At 39.0% G+C, this 15485-nt stretch overlaps 1 protein-coding gene across 1 annotated transcript; it reads left to right on the forward strand.

Moving 5' to 3' along the window:
- Positions 1–2097: 2097 nt before the first annotated feature.
- TTC32 (tetratricopeptide repeat domain 32) lies at positions 2098–7743 on the forward strand. Its single transcript, XM_012653083.1, has 3 exons — positions 2098–2380; positions 6448–6614; positions 7366–7743. The coding sequence occupies exons 1-3, from the start codon at positions 2229–2231 to the stop codon at positions 7503–7505; spliced, it is 459 nt and encodes a 152-aa protein (XP_012508537.1). The 5' UTR covers positions 2098–2228; the 3' UTR covers positions 7506–7743.
- The last annotated feature ends 7742 nt before the right edge of the window (positions 7744–15485 follow it).

A 15485-nucleotide genomic window follows, 5' to 3' on the forward strand; every position in this document is an offset into this window, starting at 1 on the left:
TCACTTTCATTTCTGTCTTTAGTAATGAGTCTTTTCTTTTTTTCATAGTCAATTTAGCTAAAGGTCTATTAATTTTTGTTAATCTTTTTGAAAAATCAACTTTTGGTTTTCTCTTGTTTTTCTATTCTGGTTTATGTGTTTTTATGTTTATTATTTTTTTCCTCTGCTAGCTTTGGGTTTGCCACTTGATATTTAATGTGTTAATAAGAAGTATATCTTATGATTTTATAAATCTGTTTATATTTCTACAACTGCGTTTTTTACTTTTTTATTTCAGAATATTATGGGGGTACAAATGTTTTGGTTACATGAATTGCTTTTGTACAGTTTGAGTCAAAGTTATAAGTGTGTCCATCACCCAGATAGTGTACATTTTACCTGTTGGGTGTTAATTTACCCATCCCTTCCTACCCCCTCCCACCTGCTTGGTTTTCATTGAATTTTGCTACCATCTGTGCACATGAGTATTGATCTATTAGTTCCAATTTAGTAGTGATTACACGTGGCTTTTGTTTTTCCATTCTTGTGATACTTCACTTAAAAGTACTGTTTCCAGTTCCATCCAGGTTGTTACAAAACGTATTAGTTTACCATTTTATTTATGGCTGAGTAATACTCCATGGTATACATATACCACACTTTATTAATCCACTCATGTATTGATGGGCACTTGGATTGTTTCCACATCTTTGCAATTGTGAATTCTGCTGCTATAAACATTCGAGTTCAAGTGTTTTTTTTATAAAATGTCTTTTTTTCCTTTGGGTAAATGCCCAGTATTGGGATTGCTGGATCAAATGGTACGTTTACTTTAAGTTCTTTGAGGTATCTCTATACTATTTTCCATAGAGGCTGTACTACTTTGCATTCCTACCAAGAGTGTGTAAGTATTCCTTTCTCTCCGCATCCATGCCAGCAACTGTTGTTTTGGGACTTTTTGATAAAAGCCATTCTCACTGGAGTTAGATGATAGCTCGTGGTTTTGATTTGCATCTTCCTGATGATTAGAGACGTTGAGCAACTGTGTTTTAATATCATTGGTTTCCTTTGTAAGCCTGTATTTTAAATACACTTGAAAACATTTAGGAGACATAGGCTTCCCCAGATTGCCAAAGGGGCCATGGCATAAAAAGGGTTAAAAACCTTACTCCTATCCAGAACAACTCCTCCCAAATTCCCAATCTTTACTACATATCCTGCTATTTTCCCCTTCAATCACTGGGTGTTAGACATGAATATCTTTGTTATTCCTTGAACAAAACAAATATACCTCATAGTTTTTACACTTGCTGTTTCTTCTGCCTGGCTTGCTCCCTGGTGAGGCTTTTTTATGCAAATATCACGCCCCAAATATATTTTACGTCTTCACTTTTTCTGACGGAAAGGGCGTCAGTTTGGGAAGTAAAACAGAACTGAGGGACCCGGGGGAAGACACACAGCACGTATGTACTGTATTGTGGTTAGCAAAACGTTTTACATAATTTTAATTTGAAGGAAAGGTCTGAATTACTAATTTGGATTTCCCTTTGGCATAAACAGCCAGAGAATGTAAACTAAGATCAAAGACCACAGACACCCACAATATACTATTTAATCCTAACACAATTCCAGAGGGTCAAAAAGGCGGAGAAGTTTGCCCCTAGGGTTCTGAAGCTAATAAACAGTAGAATTTGAATTCGAACATAGGGCTGTGGGACAATAAAGCTCTTGCAATTTCGACACAAAGTGTCTCAGGTTAGCCAAGCCTACTCAGAACACCCTAAACGCGGTGTTTTGCCAAGTGGGGACGCTGGAACCTGCAGGAAGCTACAAGAAGTTCGCAGGCCAATTAGCTATTCACAAACAAACCGTGGCTGCTTCCGCTTCCGGCATGATCAGGCCGCAATCCGCTATAACTAAGGGCAGGCGCCTAGCTATTCAGACAATGGATTTGGAAGCCAGTTTGCTACTGTGGATCTGATGCTTTTCTGGGAAATGAGGCAGTCGGAACCAACGGTAATAACGATAAAAATGCAGTTCGCAGAAGCCGCTACTCTGGACTCCCAAGCGCTCTGCCAGCAGCCGACCAATTATATCGCGAGACGACGGGTCCTCAGAAGGCACAAACTTAGCGCCCAAATTTTGCTGTCAAGTTAAATTCCGGGGTGCGGAAGTGGCTTTGTGGTGCCGCCTATAATCGCTCAGAAACCAACTCCCTTTCCACACCGAAAACTAGCTCTTCGACCGCTATGGAAGGGCAGAAGGGGCAAGAAAGCCACGCAACCCTAGCACTTGCCCACGCTCATTTTAAGAAGGGCGAGTACACCGAGGCCGAGATGCTGTACTCCGTTTACATTCGCCAGTGCGCCTGTGCGGCCTCCTTCCGCGCGAGTCCCGGGAGGTAACTATCGCGAGAAGTGGGGGCTTACGCGTCTCCCTGGGTGGGTGCGCGGCTGGTGTTGCCTGGAGCTCTTGTTCAGCCAACTGAGTTGACCGGCGGCCCTGTGTGTTAACCCGGCACGAGGATGCTCGTCTTCCCAGAAAGGCCAAGGCGAGGCCTAGGATGGGGTTGGCAGGGAACGCGGGGAGGGAGCCCACCCGCGAGGAGCCGTCTGCATGGACGGTGCGAGGAGCTTCTGCGAGCGAAGCCTCCTGCGCGGTATTCCGCCTCGGGCCGCTGCCTCTCACCCAGTGTCCTGCTTGCCACGTTGCTCAGTCTCTGATCCAGAGACTTAGAGCCGACGGGGCTTTTCCACTCGTCACTGTAACAGGCGGGATATCCGAGACCTGGGGAGGGGAAGGAGACACGGCCGGGTGGTGTCACGCTGGAATGCAGTACCGAGACTCCGACTAAAACCTCACAACGAGGGCTTTTGGTTTTGTTTTTCACTTGTTATGAAAAACAGTTAAGTATATGGAAACAAGTATAACGAACATCCAGGTATTTATCACTCGGCTTAAGCATTATCAGTTCACCCAGACGTGGTATTCATCCATGGATATTTCAGAATGCATTGCTAAATATTAAGGATTCTTTTTTTTTTAATTTCAGGGTATTACGGTAGTACAAATGTTTAGGTTACATATATATTGCCTTTGCCCCGCCCGAGTTGTGTCCATACCCCAGATAGTGCACACCGCACCCATTAGGTGTGAATATACTCATCCCCTCCTCCCCCTTCCACCTCCCGGACACCCGATGAATATTATTACTATTTGTGCACATAAGTGTTGATCAGTTAGTACCAATTTGATGGTGAGTACATGTGGTGCTTGTTTTTCCATTCTTGTGACATTTCACTTAGTGGAATGGGCTCCAGCTCCATCCAGGATAGTACAAGAGGTGCTAGTTCACCATTGTTTTTTGTAGCTAAGGATTCTTAAAAAGACATAACCATGACATCAGTATTATCACATAATTTCTTAATATCAACTAGTCAGTGTTCAAACTTTCCTGCCTAAAAAGGTGTTTTGTTCTTCGGTTAGTTTATATTTAGCAATGGTTGAAGTGAGGATACACATCAGGTCTCCCTTAATCTATAAGGCCCTCCCTTCCCTTTTTTCCTTTCAGTTTATTTGTTGAGGAGATCGATTCCTCTGTCCTGAGTGTTTCCGTATTTAAGATTTCTGAATGCATTTCTCTGATGTTATTTGATACAATCATCTGTTTCATATTGTTTGTGAATTGGTAGTTTAATCTTGAGATTTGATCCAATTCAGATTAAATATATGGCAAGAATACTTTATAGGTACTTCCACCAGGAAGCATATAATGTCTGGTTGTCTTTCTTTTTGTGATGTTTAAGAGCCTCACCTGCTGTTTGCTTGCCTAAGGCATCTTTGTGGTTTATGCCTGGATGTGTAGCATTTGTTGTTACTCCAAGTTTTACCTTTGTTGTGCTTGTTGATGGTATGAAGTGGACCAGGATGTGAAGGAAAGAAGGGTTGGTTGAACAGCTTCTTTTTTTTTTTCTTTTTGACAGTTCTGAGTTGTCTGTACCATCACTCTCCTCTCCCCTCAAGGATTTGCTTATTCTTGACAGGATGCCAGTTTATCTTTTGTATGAGGCTTAACTAAACACTAAGGACTCGATTCTTATCCTGTTTGTTAAACTCATGGAGTTAAACCAGAAAGATAAAATTGCTTTCTTATTTCACTAATACACCAGAATATAATTAGTACAAGTTTCTGAGCAGGCAGTAAGATGGTACCACCATCCTTGTCTCAGTGCACCCCTCCCAAAAGAAGAGATTAGTAAACATAGAAAACTTAGTTTCCTATCCTTGTTTCAAGCTCTAAGAATAAACTTATCTAGTAGCTTTCAAAACGTATTTATCAGCAACAGGTATATTGCTGCTGTCTAGTCTTGTTATTCTTCCTCCTTTACACAGCTCAGCCTTGGAACAAGTGTCTGCAGCAAATGTAATAGTAGCCCCTTACCAGCATAGGAAAGAAAATTTGCTGCGCCTCAGCAGAAGGGAGTTCAGCATGCCTGAATTCCAGTCTTGGTTCTGCCCCACGACCAGTACCTTTTCTCAGCCAGTTTCTCATCTGTGAAAAGAGCCTTCAATTTCCTTACAGTTCTAAAATTCATCTAGGAATTCATGGATTGAAACTGAATTCTGTAATTTCAACTTTTTCCCTTAAATTTATCTTTTGGAGTTTACATTTATTTTTAAAATATTGGCTCACTGAATCATTTTGAAACAGTATTTGCAATCTTTGCCTTTCACTCTGAATGGTTTGTAACACTTTCTTTTAATATCCAAAAGTGCAGCCTTAGCCATAAACCTAATTTCCAAATTTTTTGTTGTTAAAATTAGCAAATGTTAAAAATCCACATTTGGACTAGGTAACTTGGTTAAATTCCATTACAAGAAATACTATCATTACAATGATTTTAATATTATAAAAAAAATTCAGCTTCAACTGTCAGTCCATTTCTTTAAGATATGAAACAAAATTTCCACACAGAAAGTAGGCTTGTAGAATTTGTTGTAATGAGATCTAATTTTAAATCTAACATTCTATGAGCCTCTGAATATATTAAGAATTAATATATAGTTAATATTAAGAATTCGTTACAGTTTTGAAGCTTGAAATTTAGTGGCTGAAACCTTACTGGCATCCTGAGGCTGCTTTCTTCTTCATACTCTCCTGGACAGCATATAACTAGGATCATAACAGAGGTAGATGAAGGGAGTGTGCCCTCTTGTTCTCTAGGTTTTAACAGAGGTGCTAGTGGCATCCAGAAGTATCCTTGTACCCAGTCTCTCTCAGTCATAGCTTACAGAAGGGAAATTTTTTGAAATTGCAACAGTCCCTCTCCGTTATTAGCAAACTGAGATTGAAGGAGCCTCCTGGGCCGTGAGGATATCTTATGGTAGCAGTAGTTACAGTCCCTGTCTGAAATCTCAAGGATCAAGATGTTAAGAGAAGTAGCTTTTATTATAGTAACACTGTCTGTAGTCACAAATATTTTCTGAGGACTATACTTGGCACTATGGCGTATAATAAATTACAGATAAATTTAACCGTCATCTTCTCTGTTTGGTGCAAATTTGAGAATTACTTTGAGGAAAAGAAAGGGAAACAAAATTGTCCCTGAGTGACAGCAAAGCCTCTAATGCTGTCTGTGCAGATGATTTGTCTTGTGCAGAGAAAGGTTCTGGGCAGCAAGGGGGTGTGACCTGTTGAGCTGATGGCTGGTCAGAGCTACCTTGGCGTCCAGTCCCTTACAGGAAAGTCTACTGATTTAAAGCTCTTTAGGTAGCCTCTAGAGCCCTCAGGTGCAGAGCCAGTTCTGTGTGCAGGATCTCCAAAGTGGGCCAGAGTCCTAAGGGGGCTAAAGGAGCCCACCTTCCTCAGAAGAAGCCAGCCTGGTGTTGGGAGTATCTCAGCTAAGGCTGGAAGGAGCACAACTCTATACCGGGAGATCACTCCCTGGGGATCAGTGTGTTGAATTTTCACCTAGGGTGAACTCTCTTTATTGGTAGAAAATGATTTCAAATTTCATTGTTTCAAGGTCACTTAAAAATTTGAGAATAAAATTGATTCATATTGTGACATGTCCATAACAAACTTGAACTTTCGATTGGCTCTCCCTTTGCTCAGCATGTATCTCATGTGTCTTCTTTGCCCTGCTGGTGTGTGCTTAGAAAATGAACAATCATTTTAATATTCAGCAAAACAAGTTGGCAGTGAACAGGGGCTTTGAACACACTATAAAATTAATGCGCTTTGCAGATTGACATTGTAGTGGTATAGTGCTACAACAGTAGATAACACGGTTAAACAAAAACGGATTTCAGTTTATTTATTTGTACCTTGTTTCTTCAGCTTGGTTTTTCAGTGTAGATACTGCATGTTACAGCCTATGAAGTTTGACAATACCCAAAAGAGAATGAAAGTGGAAATGAGAGGAATTTGGTAACACGGTGTTTTTAATGTGAACTTTTTGTTTAAAGCAAATGCAGCCCTAAGGATTTGGCTACTGCATATAACAACAGGGGGCAAATCAAGTACTTCAGGGTTGATTTTTATGAAGCCATGGATGACTACACATCTGCCATAGAAGTCCAACCCAATTTTGAAGTTCCGTATTACAACAGAGGGTTGATACTGTATAGGCTGGGTAAGAATTTTTTTGTTTGTTTTTTTTTGCTTTTGTCATTGACTGTACTCTCTTATTTCAGAGCTCTCAAATGTTGTAAACTAATGTGGTAACCAAGTTTTAAAGTTATGCAAAATTTAGGTTTAGAGCTTGGAACAAAGGAAGCATACCTGAGTTTATTTTAGGCTTTCCATAGGCATAGATCACAGCAGAGCACTGGGGTGGGAATTGGACCTGGGCGCAGGAGTGGGGGTGACCCCATTCCATTGTGCCTGTGCATTCCCAGCTGTGAAATGAGGGTAATGCTGATGGTTGCCTGTAAAACTTTTCCAAGTTAAACTCTTTGAAGACACACAATAGAAAGTGAAGTTTAAGAGATCCTTGAATTAAAGGGACTATGTAGGTAGTATTTCTCATTTTAAGTGTTAAAAAAAAGAAAATTTTCTGTTTCTTAGTTCTACTGCAATTATGTAATCATAGGTGGTATAGTTTTGTTGAAATTTTATGATTTATGCTATTTATCTGTTAAATCTCAACAAAATAGGCCCATACCTAATTTTAGGTGTATTATTCCATAAGAGCACACAAAATGACTTTGATATACACATCCCTATATCATCATCATTAAGAGGAAAAAATCCTTTTATTAGAAGTGGTTGGAAGTTTGTAAATATAAAAGCAAAAGTAGGTATATCCAAACTTTGCTATGAATAATATATAGAAATACTCAGCTTTTTTTTTTCTCTTTTCGTTTTTTTGGGTTCTGGTACAGGATATTTTGATGATGCTTTGGAAGATTTCAAGAAGGTATTAGACATAAATCCTGGATTTCATGATGCTACCTTGAGCTTAAAACAGACTATTCTAGACAAAGAAGAAAAACAAAGAAGAAATATTGAAAATAATTATTGAGGTTTTAAACTTTATTAAAATACTAGAGTATGATCCTTACACTTTCGTCTAGTTATGTAATTTAAAATAGATATTGAGCTATTTTGATTTATATTTAAGATAAAGAGATTCATGCATTAGCACCGAAATTTAAATAATGTGTTTAAGGTAGTTAATTCCAGGTCGAATAGGTATGCTTTTTATAAAGTGTAAATAAGTAATATCAATGTATAGGTACATATTATTACAGTAAAATATTTAAGGAAATGTGTGGTATTTTCTTCAGTAAAACTATTTTTTTGCTATTTTTTATTAAAAAATTTTACAGCTACAGAAAATTTGGAAGTATAATACAGTAAATATCTATAAATTCTTTACTTAGATTCATCGGTTAACATTGTGCCACATTTGCTTTTTCTCTGTATTTAAATATATAACTTTTGCTGAACCGTTTGAAAATAAGGTGCAGAGATCACAATACTTCACCCCTAAATATCTCAGCCCACATCTTCTACGATTGAAGACATCCTCCTTTATAACCACAGTACCATTAAAATACCTCATAAAGTTAATAATTCTACAATGTCATCCATGTCCAGCTCACATTCAGATTTCCCCAGTTATTTCCAAAAAGGGTAGATTTTTATTTCTGGAACTAGAGCCAATCAAGTTTTATTGCATTTTGTTGTGTCTCTTTGAATTCTTTTAATCTAGTCTAGTCCCTTGCCCCTTTTCTCCCCATAGCCTTTGCTTGAGAGAAAGCAGTTTTATATAGCTAGAGAGACATAACATTTGGGCTTAAAAATAAACACATGTCCTATAGGAGAGCAGTTTGAAAGACTCTAACTTCCACTTGATTTTCTCTAGAAATCATTGAGAAGATAGTTTAAGGTTTAAATAGTGAACAGTTTTCTGTCTCTGGGTAATGACAATTGTTATCATCATCGACATTTGCTGAATACATACTACAAGCCTAGCACTGTTCAGACTCTTTATATAATAAATTGGGGGTGGAGGGGGAATGTATAGAGACGTGAGGAAGTGACAAAAAGCACTTAGTAAATAGAAGCTTTAAAAAGTCAGTTTTATTTGGGTACTTCCAACAACCGTTTAGGCTCAGATGAGGCTGTTGAGAACTGGGAATAACTCAAAGGGAGAATAAGCCAAAGCCAGCCATATCCCATCTCCTTTTTTTTGTTTTTTATTGGTGTGGTCTGGCTTTCAAAGATTCAGACCCTGCATCTCAGGATCTCCTAAACTAGTTTATTACTGCTGTGGAAAGCTGTTCTAGGGTAGAAATTACCCTAATCGGGAGAAAGGAAAGTGTATTTGCTTTGTGTCTCCAGAGGAAGGCTCAGAGTAATGCCTGTGGCCTTCTCAGATGCAGTCACCATCATCAGCTTAAAAAAATTGTTTGAGTATAAGTGATCTCATGAAGCAGAAAAACTAACTGCCCTGTTCATAGTTAATAAGTGATTTCTGGCAAAATAATGTGGGGAATTTAGGCTGCAGGTGAATGAATATTAAGAAATGGATGGCCTAGAAATGAAAAATCTCTATATTTCTTGAATTATTCACATTTTCCAAAATGATTTATCTTTCTATTTGTTGGAAATGTCTTTAAAAGAACTTACAAGGTTGCATGAAAATATAGAAAAATCCTTTTTAGGAAAACTATTTTTTAAAAAAGCAAATTCCCTAGACCTTGGGAGAGCTTAAAGCCATTCCATCCAGGGAATCATGTACTTAAATAATACTTAAATAACTTTCTCTTGGCTCATATTCTCTTTATTCTTGACTGGGAGTAGATGTAATATGAAAAAGAAAAATTGCTTAAAATTTTCATTTGGTTTTATCAGAAAAAAAAAATCCCTGAAGTTCAGAATTGGCACTTGCCAATTTGGAGACCCAGGTATTTATTTTTCTCTTGTCATGTTACTGGGAATAACTAAAGAATGATACATTTACCTCGTGTAACTTCAAAACTTTAGGCATTTCACATTCAGGTTCTAAGTTTCTGATTGACCAATACCTTTGATATTTACCTAAAAAGATATTCTTTATCATTCATATTTCCCGTATTTCAGTATTTATTGAGTTCTTTCCTTTTCTATGAGAAAAGTACCCAAACTATATTGTTTTCCAGTTTTTTTTCTCTGCAAAAACAAAGAAAAGAATTGTGGTTTGTTATAAAGTTTCTCTTTCACAAAGTTAGGTAAAATAATGAATGGGTTTAAGTTACTTCTGAGTTTAGAAAATTATTCCTAACAGTAGTTGTAAAGCATATAGCTGGTTTTTTTTTTCTGACATTTGGAACTCAATAATAGCAAACTATAGTCCAGCTGGTGGAATAGCAAACTAAATTTCCCAGTCAGCTTTTAGTCATTATCTGTTTTCTCTTTTCTTTATCTTTCTGTCTGTCACTGGCCTCTCTACCCTCCCAATCCTAAATGTAGTCCTGGCTCCCTATCATTCTGCAGGTCTTAAATCTTTCTCAGTGTATATTATAATATTTCAGCTCTTCTACTCAGGGCAAATCAATTCAGCATTTACCCTGATCCTCATCGCAATGGCTCCCTCTCTGCCAAGTCTAGCCCCCTTAAAAATTTAACTCAGTTTCAAGTAATTAAACCTATCTCTTGCTTAATGATTTTAATTTGTCCTGGAAATGCTTCTGCTAAATGAAAAGCCATTAAATGAAAAAAATATTTCCATTAATTTTAATTGGAAAAATTATGAATTCCATTTTATCCCAAGATACCCACTTTTCACAGATAGAAAAATAATTGAGCAATAAAAACAAGTTTCTATAAGTAACAACAATTTGAAAGTAGACAGCTTCAATATAAACTGTAATAGCATGAATGTTTACTATATTTTTTTTCTTCTTTCTGAAGCATTTAAAGAAACCAGCTCTATTGTGATATAATTCATGAATCATAGAATTCACCCACTTAAAATGTACAATTCAGTGGGTTTAAAGTATGTTCTGATTTTGCCCCAGTTTTGAAAACCAGTTTTTTCAAGTTTTTTGGGTCTCCTGGTCTTTCATGCAAACTGCACTTAATAATAAAGTTATAACACAGAAAACATCTTTAGGCAAGTTGAGAGCTAAACCTGAGAGTGCTTCAAAATACATGACAGCACATGCACAAAACAGATCGAAGAGTTCTAAATGATGTTACCTCTTCTGGTTTCATCCAAATATGTAGCACAATTCCAGCTTGTTTCATGTGATACTCTCTGACCAGAAGCTTGTGCTGAGTAAATCAGAGGGTACATCTCTACCTGACACTGTGATGTTGAATTTATTTAGTGTGTTTGAGTTAACAGATTGTTATTTTTTAAAAAGTAATTGTTGACAAACACGTGGTATAACTTCTCAAGAGCCTGCTGAAAAGCTGATTGAATAGTTGCTATGTGAGCTAAGTGTAATTTTAACAGCTTTTGTATGAATTCACATTTTGGTGTTTTCTACATTTCTTGAAAATGTGACAATAAATTATGGGAATGGGATTCCCATAATTTAAAATGGCATTTGGTCAGACAGGTAAAGAATGATTTGTTAAATTTTACGTCCAATGTTAGGGGACTTCAAAAGACACCATTATACTCTTTACAAAAAGAGTATGCTTTTTAAATTATAAGAAGATAAAAGCACACATCCATGTAGCAAAAGACAAATGATAAAAAAAAGAAACCAATAAGGAAGTCCAAAACCGGAAGTTATGAATATGCATGTATTCATTAATCAATATAACAGTAAAATAAGGGTCCAACAGTGTAATCCCGGGTTTATAGGTGTCAGCATACAATCATGCATATGACAGTGCAGTGAAGAAGGTCTTATTTTTCACAGAGGAAGAAGCTGAGGCTAAGAAATTCATTTGCCCAAAGTTATGTCCAAAGTCCATATAAACATTTGAAACTGCAATTAGTATCGATTTTTTGCTGCTGGCATCAACTGAAAGCAGATATGTGAACTTGTTTTTTTGTCCTGATACAAAATCTAAAATGCTCTTAAAATGTTTTAGTACCCGTCAAGGTGAATATCAAAACAATGTTAAGATATGTTTAATCTTTATAATGAAACATTATTGCAATGCTAGAATTGCTTGTTGGTCATTTTTCTCCCTTATTGAAAACAGAGACAAAACATGGTGAAAAGCAGATTAATATTAAAAGCAAACTTCATTTGGAAACTTGAAAGCCATGGTTGCCAATGTGTAAATTTGTATCTTATGTTCAGAAAAAGCATCCAACACTTAGAAACGAGGCAAAAGGAGGATTTGCACGTCCTTTCGATATCATACCCACAGGCCCACCCGAAGACCATTTTTAATTCTTTAGGAGGCCTTTCTTGATTTTCTACTTACGCTTGCTTAGGGCCCAGACTCTGTGGGGTTACATGTAACTTGTAGATTTTTGTCCAGAGGAGCTGCAGATAAATTCTGTCTGGTGGAAAAGATAACCCCAAAGTTTTTGGCTTTATTGCCCTGAAGAACATTAACCGCTTTTGTATCTAACCTAGCAACTTCATTCCCAAATTCTTTCTTCATTGCCCATAAATACTAGTTCTTCAAATGCTCTTTTACCACCCTGGTGGTTCTCTCATTAATGAGTTAAACATTTTTCATTCTATATTCTTATAAGAGTCATGCTTTAAAACAAAACATTTTGACACTATTATTGAAAAAACAGCCAAAACCTTACATAGAGGTTAACATTATATAGTCAAATTATTTCTAGCAGGAATAAGAGCTAAGGGAGACTAAAAAGTTTCTATTTTTTCTGTTGCCTGTTTCTGTTAAATATTCAAAAATTCTTGTTTGGATTGTATGGAGGTTTAATTGAGCTCCGGCTCAAGGAAAGGCCTTCACCTTCAATTAAAACATATGTAAAAAGTACTCCTTTTAAAAGTAGCAAAACTGCAGAAAAATATAATGTAAAAAGTACAAGTTTCCTGGTATTCTCACGCTCACTTTCTTGGGGTAACTGCTGTTAAGTTCGTATCTGTCCTTCCAGACCTTTTCTTTGTACAAATACATGGACACACGTATGCACATACATGCGTAGAATTACGGTATATATATCCTTATTCAGTATCTTAAGTCATTTATTATCTTGGACATTCTTTTGTATAAGAACATAGAAGTCTACCTCATTCTGCTTAGACTCGTAATTTTTAAAACCACATTAAAATGCTTGCCAATTTTTTGTTATAAAGTTAATACATGGATATGGTAATAAAAATTAAAACAGTACAGGAGGTATAAATGACAAGTAAGACCCTCCTTCCCCCCACATTCCCCTCCAGAGGTTACTACTTTTAACCAGAACAACCAGAAACAAAGCGTTAAAAGGCTCCCTTTCCATGGCTGCTAGTCACGTCTTTGACAAGTCACTTTTAGTTCTGTTTTCCACCTCAGTGGCTCTATTCCCTCTAGGCAATTCTGACTAGTTTCTACCGAGGATACCTCTGAATGGATTCTTTTGGCACCACATTTATTTGAACCAATTTCCACTTAATTAGAAAGCTGTTTCTAAGATGGTATAGTTGATGTGTCCCACTCGTAACGTGTCCCCCCGACGGCAGCGCACGGTGTCTGCACCGTCCCGCGTCTCAGGCCAGACTCCCATTCCTACCTCAGCACATCCAGAGTCCTGCAATTTTCACCTCATGTGCTACCACCCAGGCCAAGATGTCACCCCCTCTGAATTGGATGTCTCCTGCTTTGGCTCTCGCCCCTAAAGTCTGTTTCCACACAGCCGCCAGAGCGAAGGTTTGGGAGCGTGCAGTGGTTTCTCCTGTCACTAGGTGAGAAGCAGAGTTCTCACAGAGGCTAATGTTGAGGAACTTTGCACTTGCTGTTCCCTCCCTGCCGATGGCCTTATCCTGGCCCTTCTCTGACCACGCTGTTTAAAATTGCAAATCCCACCCACACTCATCTCACTTATTTCTGTCTACCCAAACTATATTTTTATTTATTTTGCCTGTCTGTCTTCCCCTGCTGGAAGGTAAGCTCTGAGAGGCCAGGAGTTTCTATTTTGTTCACTGCCGTATCCTCCACCTGGAACAGTGCCAGGCATACAGAAGGGCCTCAAATATGCTGAAAGGATAAAGGAATCAGTTATCATAATCTACTCGCTAACTTGCTATTTAGATCTTGCAGATATATCACTGGCTAATAGGTATGGAGTGGACAAGTGTTTGACCACTTCTCAGTTGACATTTAGACTAGGGCCCAATTTATAGTTAGGTTTTCATTTTATTTGAAATAGGTCACTATTCTGGTTTAATTCAGAGAAAAAAAGCCCTGGAAAAGAGAAGGTGGAATTCAGCAGGGAATATAGCTTTATAGTAAGGACGTGTTGTGGGTTGAATTGTGTCCCAAAAAGATATATTGAAATTTTAACCACCAGTACCTCAGAATGTGACCTTATTTAGGAATGAAGTTATCGCAGATCGAATTAGTTAAGATGACATAGATGGAGTAGGGTGGGTCCTTAATCCAGTATGACTCGTGACCTTATGTGTCACCACCTTGTATGACTGGTGTCCCTACAAGAAGAAGGAAATCTGGACACAGACGCAGCGGGGAGAACACCTTGTGAAGATGGAGACAGAGATTGGAGTGATGCTGCCACAAGCCAAGGAATGCCTGGGGCCGGCAGAGACTGGGAGAAGCAAGGAACGATCCTTCCCAGAGGCTGCGGAGGGAGCGCAGCCCTGCGACACCTTGATTTTGCACTTGTGGTCTCCAGAACTGTGAGAGAATAAATTTCTATTATAAGCCACCCAGTTCGTGGGACTTAGTTATGCAGTGCTGGGAAACCCAGTAAACACTGGTTCCATTTTCAAATGGCAGGCCCTTCGCACATGCACTTTCATGTTCTTGCACCTATAAATGCAGCTCTGTTGAAAAAAAGGTGAGCCTTTTGTTAGAACAAGCTTATAAACGAAAGCTTTCCAAGGTAGGGAAATCTTTTTCCAAGGTACGGGTATTCTTTATTTGGTCATGACCCTGACTGGACCAGGAGAGGAACCCATGACTAAGCACCGTACAAAACATGCCGGTTTGCTCTGGCTGCTGGCGGAGAAATTCGTAACCACCCTGTGTGGCTTCGAGACACTCAGCTCTTGGAGAACTGAGCTCCTCTGACTTGAGATTGGAAAGGAAAAGTGGGAGTTACTTCAGGCTGCCAAACAACAAACCATTACTAACAAGCCAGGTGAAAAAATATCCAAGTTGGCTGAGCAGGCAGGATTGGGAGCTGTCAGTCTGGGGCTTGGAGAACAATAATTATTTCCATCATGAAGACCAGCTGCCAGTAGACTTATTGGAGTTGGACCAGCCTCCTGAGTGGGGAGGGTGGGGTGGAGACAGATGGAGCAAGGCGCCTGCGTGTGGGGCCCCAAGCCTCACTCTGTCGCTGCATCTGTGACAACGGCCAGGGCACCATCCGTGACAATGGCCAGCGTCCACTCCTCTGCCCCTGCTATTCTCACATTCCTACCTCCTGCCTGTTTTCAGGGTTCTCTCCTGGGACACCCTCTCTTCCTCATTTACTGAAATCCTGCTCATTCTTCAAGGATCAGCCCAAGTCCCGACAACTACCATTAAACCTTCCCTGCCAATGTCAACCCAAACGTATCTCATTTTCCAGTTTCCGTTGCACTTCTGGCCTAGACGGAGCACCCTTGCTACTCACTGTGGTCCACAGATGGGCGACACTGGTGTCACCTGGGAGCTTGTTAGAAATGTAGACTCTGAGCCCTGTGCCAGACCTACTGGGTCAGAACTTCCATTTTACCCGGGTCCCAGGTGGTTGATGAGCACACGGAGGCATGGGGAGCACTGGTCTGTAGTGCTGGTCTCAGAGCATGGTCTATGGACGAGCAGAAACTAGGAACACTTTAGAAATGCAAAATTTGGGCCCCACCCCAAATTGAGTGAATCTAACTCCCTGGGGGCAGGTCCAGCTATCTGTGCCCTCTGG

Source organism: Propithecus coquereli, unplaced genomic scaffold (genome assembly GCF_000956105.1).
Source record: "Propithecus coquereli isolate 6110/MARCELLA unplaced genomic scaffold, Pcoq_1.0 Scaffold41, whole genome shotgun sequence".
NCBI lineage: Eukaryota > Metazoa > Chordata > Mammalia > Primates > Indriidae > Propithecus > Propithecus coquereli.